Raw genomic sequence first — 10,939 nt, 5'->3', positions numbered from 1 at the left:
GATGTGCCTGCCCGTGCCAGCCGCGGGCCGCCCCTGCCATTTGCCTGTGGGGCCACCTGTGCCAGCGGTGACTGCCATGGTGTACAAAACCTCCCGCTGCCACCGTGGAGCTGTGCCCGGAGCTGTGCGGCTGGCAGCAGCGGTGCAGGGTGGTGGTAGGGATAGATGCGTGCCATCCGGCCACCACCGCACTGCCACTGCCACCCAGTGGCCGGCTGCATAGCTCCAGACATGGCTCCGCAGTGGCATCGGGAGGTTTTGTAGGTAGCAGCCGTCACAGCCTTCCAGGTAAGAGGCAGCAGCTGCCACGTGCAAGCCCTTGCCCCACCCCCCCATCCTTCACTGTGGCTGCAGAGCCCCGGCCACAGAGCTTTGCTCCGGCCACATGCCAGCCTCCCTCTCCCCCTCCCCTGGACAGGTGGCTGGGTGGCATGTGTATGGCCTGCAAATGGCAAGCACCACCACACTGCACCCCACACTGCACCCCGCAAAGTCTCCCTGCAGAGGGGCACCCTTGCCCTCACCCCCTGGCCCTGCTCCCAGCTGCAATGTGCCGCCTGGGGCCGGCAGCACCCCCCACTCCCTCAGCCTCCAACCATCTTCCTCCACCCTGCCTCTCAGCCCCCAAGCCCCACTTACCTCTAGGATCCAGGGGTGAAGGGCATGGCTCTGTGGTGGCAGCGCTTGCCCACAAAGCCCCCCCCAGCCTGCATGCAGCTGCCGCCACCCCGCACCACCGCGGATCTGTGCAGCCAGTTGCGGGGCATTCCGGCATGCAAGCCCCGTTTCACCTCCCGGCCGGAGGGCTGTAGTTGCTACCACACTACTGCTGCTGCATCCTGCGCCACTTGCCCACAAAGCTGTGTAGATGGCCGTGGGATGGTAGCACAGGGTGCAGTGGCAGAGTTGCAGTGGTGGCCTACATGTGCGAACCTCCTGTCAGGCTGGCTGGCATGTGTGTGGCCCACAGAGTGGCATCCCTGCCCTTACCCCTTGGCCCTGCTCCTAGGAATAGGAACAAAGGCACTCCCCCCTTTCTTGATCTATACCCCTAGCACCTTCCCTTCCCCCCAACCTGCCCCACCCCTTCCCCCCACACACACTTACCTGCTGGGGTGGGTGTCAGTGTCTGTGTCTACATGTCTGTGTCTTTGGGTCTGTGGAGCTGTTGTGAGGGGCATCAGGAGGCCTGTTGAGACTGTGGGCGGGGAGTGCGGGGCACCAGCAGCGCTGGGGGGCCGTGGGGGGGCCTTTAATCTTTATCACGGATTTTGGGTTTTTAATCGGAGAATTTGCTATTTTTAATCACAGAAAACCAGAATCCCTGCTAATGACCCTAATTGAAATCAAGATCCCAGGTGCTAGTCACTGTACAAACAGAGGAAGAGCCAGACTCTGTCCCAAAAAGGTTATAATATAGACAAATAAAGTGTGCAAGAAAATTATTTGAGACCTAGAGATTACAAGTTTAATTTGTCAGGGGTATGAAACCTCTGTAGTTCCCATTGGAAGTAATGGAAACTGCATTGTTTAGGGCTTTATTAATGTGCTCAACATCACACAGTAATATGTAATACAGCCAGGAATCTAAGCCAAAATTTCTAAGTCCCGAGCCAGTACCTTAGCCACAGGACTTTCTACCTTCTCTCTTTGGAGTGGGATGAAAGAGGACACAGAGGGCTTAGAAACCTGGATGAAAGCTGCTATGTAAATGTACATTACTCTGGGTGGCCTTTGACCCTAGATTTTCTGGATATTGAGCTTTGTTAAACTAAAGGACACTTTGTACCAGTGCTTCTACCACAGGAATGTTATGCAAATCATCACATTAGCCACTGCGTAAGAGCAAGTGCTTTTGTAAATCCTAATAGGAAAAATGCAAATATCTACACATTACAGAGGGGTGATGTCATAAAATATTCTAAACGCAAAGAACAGAAAATCTGCAAAATGTAAAGTCCCTGACATATGGTGTGGTGACCCTCCAGAGAGGCCTCAGCCCCTCCATGTTACTATGCAGATAATGCTCTGACTTTAGTTAAAACTCTTCATTCACTTTATATCACAAGATATGGGCAATACACACAATACAAAGGCACTTACACAGGACCAAAACAGCCTGCCAGTTACAGAGCCTATGGACAGACATAATGATATGCTGTTTCAAGGAGGAAGGGGAAAGTTACTGGTTGAGAATACATGTCAATTGAACGGATGTAACAGTTTCATCTTTCTGCTCCTATAATAGAGGTATAAGTGGATTAAATGACTGTACCTTTAAACATGAATGGAACAGATTTAAAGCTTCTTCAGTTTAACTCCATTTATACCTCTTTTAATTTTTGTTATTTTCTAGTGCATAAACCAGGTTTTCATGGATTGTAGACTGAAACTTTTGAGTTCCATTCATGTATATCGGGACCTTTTCTAATCCCCACTGCCATGTAATATATGAAATTGCACATGAAAAGAATACAAATATGTAGAAATATTGTTTGTGCCCATGCTAAGTTTTTTGCCTACTCTTGTTCTGCAGTTTGGTCCTTGTCCTAGTCCCAATTCTGACCCACTGTAACTTCCCGTGCCTTTTTCCCGAGCATCATGCTTTGGGTTCTTTAAGAACCTCACCGTGGCTCCTAGGCTGTACAGCCAGGCTACTGGGAGTGGCCTCGGGTCAGATCCCCAGGGGGTCTCGTCTGCCACGTATTTGATAAGAAGTTTCCAATTGGGAGGATGATGTCTGGTCCTGCCCCCCTGGTCCTTTCCCTTGGCTGTCCTCGCGACTGCCTCTTCTTGGGGCTCCACCTCCCCTACACCCTGCCTAACGCCAACTGTGATGTTGCCTGTCAGGGCCGATGTTCAGGCTCTCCCCAGCACTCGGTTCCTTGGGGCTGCAGTTGTTTGCCACTGGTGAAGCTAGTGCCAAGCGCTCTCTGTGGCCCCTCTTTGCTTTTTGGCTTACGTGGAGTCGGGTTCTACCTGGGCTCTCGCCTCCCTTGACGTGTTGTTGACCCCCTGAGTTCAGTACCTGCTGCCAGTCATTCAGGTCAGGGTCCCATCCTCGTTGCGTTTGCCGATGTCCCAGTCACTCTGGCTACTGGCTGTGGTCCACACCGGGTCTGCCAGCGACTCCTTGGGCCCTCACTGGCCCAGCGTTCCCTTCACGCTCCCTTCCCGAGGGAGCCACCAAGCCTCTTCCTCCAGATACTCCGACTGTTCTGACCCCTCTGGGCCAGCCGGGGATGCTCTTTCCAGACCCCCCAGCTTCCTTCCGGTTGGGGCTTTTCTGCCGGCTTCAGCTGCCCGCCCAGGCAGATGTGGGAGCCGTTCCCGGCTCCGCCATGGGTTTTTCCTTTGATCTTTGACCGCGGTGGCTCCAGTCACCCCGGTTTCACTTTTGCCGTGATTGGCTGTTGATGCGGCGTCCCACCACCTCTCTCCTGATTCCAGTAAGTTTTCCTCACACCCACTTTCTCATATGGTCTACTTGGAATCAATGATAGATGACACTAAGTAAAAAAAAAAAAAAAAAAAAAAAAAAGCATCATAAAAAAATAGAACCCTCATCAATTTTGATTGGCAGATTATTTTCTGACACTGTTCCACCTCTTTTATACAAATAAATAAAAATGATATTTCTGTTAATTTTTCCCTAAAATCCTGCTCAGTCTTGCTGTCAGCCATCTTGAGACAGCTGATTCAGATCACAAACACATAACTAGAATCTCATGCTGCCTTTCAACTTTGCTTCCCTCCCCTTCACCGAGTCTTATGTAATACTTGCCTTTTCTAAATAAAAACAGTTCTTGACAAAAGTTACATTAAAAAAATACAATTAATATCTTTCTTGACAACCTTTATATCTGAGGCTGAGCTCAGAAAGCAAAATTAGATCTTTCCCACAAAAAATATCAATCACTCTTAATACAAAACCCAGAAAATGTAAAGTTCCATTTCTATACATGTACCTTTCTTGCTTTGATATGCTGGCCTTTTCAGGGTACATTTCTCATTTTTGAGAAAAGAGCAAGATTTACAGTGGTGAATGTGAAACAGCAAAGTAGCACCACCTAGTGTTTTTGTAAAATAAAATATCAGAACACTTAAGGTATGTTAAAAGTTCAGTTGCTCTGACTGTTTCCAATCAACTAAAACACAGTATATACCATTTTACTCTTTGGGTGATGAGCTCATAACTAATGAAGGGGTTTGTTTTGAAAACTGGGTAAATGTAATATTCATAAGGGACTTTAATGTGACTTAGAGCAGGCCTAAAGGTGTGTGGGGGGAGGGAAAGTGTTGGACAGCAGTCTAGGGATGCACCCAGGTTCCAGAGACAGTAGAAATGGTGATTTCTGGTTACCGCCACATTTGCAATTGTGAACATGGGGCTGCCAGCAGCAGCTTTTTTTTTTTTTTACACCCCAGTTCCCCAAGTCAGCACCTGGGGTGGTTACCCCTATCATGGTCCCCCTGCCCCCCCCACCCCATTCCCCAGTTGCACCACTGGAATAAGAACTAGAGCATGATGTGCTTTGTTTATCCCCAGCCACAGTAATGGTCCCTAGGAGACCATTCTAATAAGGGTAAGTAAAACAACTTGCAACTTCTTTGGTTCCTGCTGTAAATAGGGCATAGTGAAATTTTTGCTTCCTGCTCTCCACAAAATGGTGCTGTCTGGGTCACAATCATCCGCCCACACAAATTGAAACACTGTAGCACTATAGAGAAGTGCATTGACAGATGGCAAAGGCTCCTGTAACAATTATCTTGGCAAATGTCTTTGGCAAAAAATTATCTTTGGCAGTAACATGTAGAATGAAACTATTCATTAGACAAGGGATTCTCAGCCAGGGTGCCACAACCTGTTGACACACATAGGTGTGTAAACATGATTTACAAGATAAACCCAGAGATATAAACATTCTGACCTGTTGTGGTCTTTCTGGCCACATCCAGACAAGTGTTGACGTGCAGTATGTGGCTGCGGGGCCACAAACTGCACACACAGGCACTTCCCACGCTGCTATGTTGCGGGGGGTTGACTCCAGGAGATCCTGAGAGACATGAGTAAAAAGTAAAAGCTGGCATTTTCAAAGGTGTTTTCAAGTCTAAAAAAGGTTGAGAACTACTGTGTTAGACACCCTGAAATCAATAGAGCTAGTTTAGCCCCGTGCTGCAGTATTGCGATCTGGACCCAAACTTTGATACTGTGAGTTGTGGCTGTCCTGCTCTGAAAACCAGAAGCAGCAAGTTTTTTAAAATAATTTCTGAGAATGTCCAGGTTTCAATGGAATTCATACTGAATTCCAGTAGCTCAGAATATGTAAGACAAGAATTGAAGGCTCACTTTCAGTTTTCCAACATACATGCAGCAATGGGCACTTGAATCATTCTAACTTTGGAGCTATGATCTCACTTTTACCAGGTGTAAAATAATGGTAGACTGTATTTACCAGAGTTTCGTGTACTTGTGTAAACATGAAAGCATGAGCCATAGGATATGCACTGACTATTCTCCTTGTACTTTTGTATTTAATAGCATGCTCTAGATCAGAGGTCATCAACTTCTGGTCCGTGGAGCCATTGCATTTGGCTCCCCATGGGTCAGGAAATTGGTAGTGATTAATATAGCCATCCTCCCCACTGCCAAATTTCCAAACCCCAAGCCATGCTGGGCTGGTCACTGGGGTCAGGCTATGCCCTACTCCCCCTCCCTCCTTGAACAACTGGATCAGGGCTGGGCCATGTCCTTTCCCACCCCACAACTGGATCAGGCCCAGGCCACACCCCAACCCCACCATGGGGCTGGGTTGGGGTTAGGCCATCCTCCCTTCCACCCCATGAGGCTGGGTCAAGTACCCTTCCCTTGTAGGGCAGGTTGGGGCAAGGCTACCTCCTGCCCCCCTCCATGCAGCTGGATGGAGCCTGCCACCCCCATCCTGGGCACCAGACCAAACCACTGGCTGGATTCAGTGGTTCTAAGCTTTTTAGATCCAAAGCACCCCTTGAAAAATGCCAGCTTAGTTTTCCTTGTTTCTTAACTACATAAAAATACAGAGCAAACAATTCAAAAAGATCAGAACTGGTTAAAATGTTTTTAACACTATCGATTTCAATTTGAAAACTCTGGGTTAATCTTGTGAATGCTTGGCAACCCGTGGCACCCTTGAGGGATCTCAAGGCAACCCAAGGTACCTCTCTTGCATCTGTTTTCTAGAGCTGAAAATTTAAAAGCAAAAGCATATGTACTGAATATGACCTCCCTGGAAAATATTTAGTGTATAATAAAATACTGTCGTGATACTGAAGTATGTTGCCATTACTTATTAGTCTACATCTGGCTTACATTTGTAGAAAAAGGACATAGATTAAATAAGGAACTTATCTGCCTAAGAAGGGGAACTTTCCGTTTCTGTGAATTAATTGTAAACACTGTGTGTTGAAGTTCTCCTGGTATGTGTTGTAAGTGAGGAAGCTGTACAACAAGAAAGAAAGAAGAGAAGTATTACAGCAAGTCTTGAGGGCCTAGGATCTGATTCTGTGAGTTAGCTTAGAGGCATACATACGTCTGTTGATGCCAAGAGGAGCTGAGGGTGCTCATCACTTCATGGCTTGGGACAGAAATTACACACATACACCTGGTATACATGATCAGAAGCTGGTTCAGATCTAACACAACAGAAGTTCAGTGCACATAAACCACTTCCAAAATGGCCAAACCGGTTTAAGATAAACCTGGATGGATGTCATATCAGACTTCACTGATTTAGGTTAAATCAGTTTATTGAACTTCTGTCCCAGATCTCCTCCAGATTCAAGTTAACTCACAGTCCCCCAGCATCCTGGGATGGTTTGTACCCCTCCTGCAAACTCCCCCATGTAGGATGGGCAGGCTAGCCTTGACCCAAGCAGGGGGGCATGCTCTAATGCCCCCCAGTTTCTGGCCTAGCCCACTGCAGGCATGTGGCTGCATTTCCGTAATCAAAAGGGAATGAATGCCTGTTCACTTGCTTGTCAATTCCATCTACATAGCTTAGACTAACCTGTGAAGATTGAATCAATTCAGCCTTGGGCTTTTTGACTGACTGTACTTTTGCTTATTAAGCCAAAGATCAGACTTAGAAGTCACCTACGTACCCATGTGACCTGGCCTCCATCCCCTTCCTTTCTCTTTCCTCTCTTTTCTCCTCTCTCCCTCCCTGTTCCTTTCCCTTTTCTTTTCTCTCTTCTTCACTCCGCCTCTCCCCTGCCCTCCCTGCTGGATGTGGCCGTCTTCACCCGCAAAGGACGAATAATACTTAGCCTATAGGGTTAGGGCCATTGCTGATGTTAATAAAAATAAAAAGACAAGCTCTGTGAGATTTAAGCATATCTGAATCAATGAGATAAGAAAAGGGTAATCTGAGACTTCTATAGAAACCCTAAAAACTGGGAGGCAGAAAGTGTGATATGTTTGATAGATGATTCCTTACAAGGAAGGGCAAGATCCTGTGAAATGCTGAGTGCTTTATATGTTATACTTTTATTAGACTCTTTGGGGAAGAAAATATTAAACAGTATGTGTTGAAGAAATTACATTTACCTTTTTGTTAAGCAAATCAGCTTTCTTTCCTCTCATGTCTATTAACAAAGCTTCAGCATATTGTGAAGCCTTGCTAACCGTCATAAGATACGCATCCCCCCCATCAGTCTATTCTAAATGGTGTCTAGATATACATGTGGTTAAGCAGAAATATACATCTAATGTCAGTTTTGAGAATTCCAGAATTTCAGTCTTCGGTGACTTTCACTTCATTTTAGAACTGGTCAGGAAGTTACTTTCTCGCTGTTTTGATTTCAGTAGCTGATTTACCCAACTTTCCCTATTAACAGAGCATTAGTTATTTGTTTACTCAGTACTGTTTTCTTATCAGATGATGCCACATGAAGATTTGAATTAGTGTCCTAGCCCTCCCTCTGCACATTAACCTGGGATCTAGAATCAGAAGCACTGACTGACTATTTATTGATAGAAACTACAAAAAAATAGGGTTGTCCATCACAGGGATGAAAAGGACTTCCTGGGAAAGAGCCAGTTGTGCTTTTGTAAACTGTAGTTATGTCTAGCTAATATAGTTGTGTTCTTTGGGAGCAACAACACACAAGCAGATCAGGGTATCTGACTGACACGGTGCATCTGGACTTTCAAAAAGCTTTTGATAAAAGTCCTGCATCAAAAGCTCTTATGGAATGAGGTTGTAAAGGTATGTGCACACCAGATCAGCAACTGGCTAAAGAACAGAAAGCAAAGAATAGGTATAGATGGTCACTAATCACAATGGAGGAAGGTAAGCATTAGGGTCCCCCAAAGGTCCTTTCTGAAGCTTGTGCTGTTTAACATTTATAACTGATTTCAAAAGAGGGCTGACTGATGATGCAGCAAAGTTTGCAAATAGCACCAAATTATTCAGCATGGTAAAAAACAAAGCTGACTGAGGAATTGCAGAAGCATCTCAGAAAATGGAGTGAATGGGTCACAAAGTAGCAGCTGAAGATCAACACTGATAAATATAAAGTTGATGTGCATAAGAAAAAATAACCTGAGATGCACGTACACTATGTTGGGCTCTATATTGGCTATTACTATTCAAGAAAGAGATCTTTGGATTATTGTGGAAAGTTCTCTGGCAGCATTGACTTTGTGTTCATCAGCTATCACAATGACAAATAGGATGTAAGAAATTAAGAAATATATATATATATAAAAAGTCATTATGCCATTGTATGAACCAGGGCTGTCTAACTGGTGACCTCTAGGCCACCTGCAGCATAGAAGTGGTTAGTGTACAGCCTCCCCAGGTTCCCACTTGGCTACCACTGCCTCTGTTGCTCTGACTGCAGCAGCATTAGGGGTCTCAGGGCTCCTTCCCCATCCCTCAGCTTGTTTCATGCCCACCCCAGGGGGTGGGGCAATGTGGTACAGTGCTGCCTATAGTGCTAGGGGAGCTGGTAGCCCAGAATGCCCATGTAGCATAATGCCACTGGGGTACCCAGAGGGAACTGAAAGTAAGATGGGGTGCCATGCTGCAGAGGGGCACAGGTGGGGGCAGCAGCAAGGGGCACAACCCTGCACTGCTGCCCATGCTGCTCCCGTGCACACAGGGGAAGCGTGGCAGGGCAGCAGGGAGCTCGGAGCAGGCAGCTTTCTGCGCCCCCCGCTGTGCCCTGCCCCGCTCCGCTGGGTTCCAATGCTGCTTTGCAGAAGCGGCGAGGGCAGCACAGTGGGGAGTATTGCCAGTATGTGCTGCCTCCCCGGAGCCGGGTCTGGGCCTGGGAGGCTGCTGGGGCGGGGGCGGAGAGGCAGCAGATGTTTGCAGCTGGCCCAGGTTCTGGGTAGCTGCTGACAGCCACAGAGCCTGGGCTGTGGGGCAGGGGCTTTGGGTGGGGGGCAAGGGGCAGGGCCTTTGGCTGGGGGGCACAGGGTAGCAGGGCTGGGGGGCAAGGGGCACAAGCAGGGCATCCTGCCATGTATCCCCTGCCCTCATTTTGTTTTTGCCGCACTCCAGCACCTTCCAAGGTAGGCAGTGTGGGGGGTTTTGGCACTCTGGCCAAAAAATGTTGCCTACCCCTGTTGTAGAGGCTGATAATTTAACCAGGTTTAAAAGAGAACTACAGAAATTCATGCAGGTTAAGTCCATAAGTGGGTCTGAAACACTGTAGTTAGGGGAACCAGGTAATCAGGACTTCCTAGGCCTCTAAATGCTGAAAGCTGTAGGGGAAGAAGAGCAGGGGACAGATCAATCTGGATAGGCCCTGCACACACACACTCTACCCCATAGCATCCGCTCTCCATTGTGAGATACAGGACACTGGGCTAAGTGGACCTGTGATCTGACTCTGAGGCAAGTGTCTTATGTTTTTATTCAGTGCCAAGACTATCCGACTATCTGATTATCTGATCAGACACATTACTTCTTATTAAGAGACTGAACATGGGATTTAGAGATGCAAACAAGCCAAGAAGCTATGGTGCGTGTCAGATTCCCACAGGCCAAATTCTGAAGGTAAAGAGATGTAAATCAGGGACAAACTTATCTGAGTGAGTCAAGTACACCCTTACCATGATTTCTTCCAAGACAGCATCAAGACCACAGCAAAATTTGGCCCTAATAATTTTAGGGGTAATTTGAGGCATAAATGATGTGTGCCCCCGCCCCCCATGGCTGGGGGGGTGGGCACGGCAGCACTGGTGGTGGTGGTGGGAGTGCAGCAGCAGTGGTAAGCGGGGAGCTCCTGCAGACACGCCAGTGCTGGCAGCAGCAGGGCGGGAGGGTGAGCGCCAGCCAGGGGTTGGCATCCACCTGCAGATGCTGCCGGCAATCACTGATCCCCTGCAAACACTGCCAGCCGTGCTGGTGACAAAGTGGGGCAGGGGTGGTGAGCACAGACTACCCGCAGGCACTGCCGATGTGCACCTGCCCCCCCTACACGTCGCCAATGATTTGAGGGCCCTCCCTTTGTCGTGGCTGAAACAAGAGCAAAACTCCCGAAACTCACTTAACGTGAATTTGCCCGTTTGGGCTGCTTGGTCTATACAAGTGTGGGGAAGTGACTTTTGCTACCTACACAGACTCTTCTACAGCTGCTCCCAGAGCACGAGGCATTTAAGGAAACTAAATGTACGTGATGCTTTGCATACCGAGCAGGCGACTCTGTGGAGTTGCTCCCGGCTCTCCCAAGAGCTGTCCGCTGGAGGGACAAGGCGGTTTCTGATAAGAGCGCGGGGTCCCGCGACACGCGGGGCGGGCCTGGGCTGTCGCCGCCTCCTCCTGAGCGCCGTGCGGGCCGGGAGCTCCCGCCCCCTCCTCCGTCCCCTCCCCGCGGCGCGAGGGCAGAGGCCGCGGACTACGAGTCCCGAGAGGCGGCGGCGGCGCTGGAGCGGGGATGCCGGCGGCGG

The 10,939-nt window shown here is 48.4% G+C and overlaps 2 protein-coding genes across 7 annotated transcripts in view; one reads left to right on the top strand and one right to left on the bottom strand.

The window, feature by feature from the left end:
- SH2D7 (SH2 domain containing 7) overlaps positions 1–10,933 on the bottom strand; it is a 43,799-nt gene extending 32,866 nt beyond the window's left edge. The window contains exons 1-3 of one of the 4 annotated variants that reach the window (XM_025208381.1): positions 10,682–10,933; positions 4,932–6,478; positions 3,029–3,509 (exon numbers count right to left, since the gene is read on the bottom strand). In XM_025208381.1, coding sequence (XP_025064166.1) covers positions 3,029–3,042 — 14 coding nt within the window. In that variant the 5' untranslated portion in view covers positions 3,043–3,509; positions 4,932–6,478; positions 10,682–10,933. Of the gene's footprint in view, positions 1–3,028; positions 3,510–3,968; positions 4,068–4,931; positions 6,479–10,681 lie in introns of those variants that run through there. The other 3 variants (XM_025208382.1, XM_025208380.1, XM_025208383.1) reach the window with 3 other exon arrangements.
- TBC1D2B (TBC1 domain family member 2B) overlaps positions 1–10,939 on the top strand; it is a 113,893-nt gene that overhangs the window by 42,682 nt on the left and 60,272 nt on the right. The gene's annotated exons all lie outside the window — the stretch shown is intronic.

The sequence above is a fragment of the Alligator sinensis genome, unplaced genomic scaffold, assembly GCF_000455745.1.
Source record: "Alligator sinensis unplaced genomic scaffold, ASM45574v1 scaffold954_1, whole genome shotgun sequence".
In the NCBI taxonomy this organism is placed as follows: Eukaryota; Metazoa; Chordata; order Crocodylia; family Alligatoridae; genus Alligator; species Alligator sinensis.
The sequence above is the reverse complement of the archived record's forward strand: the minus strand, read 5'-3'. Positions and strand labels throughout refer to the sequence as shown.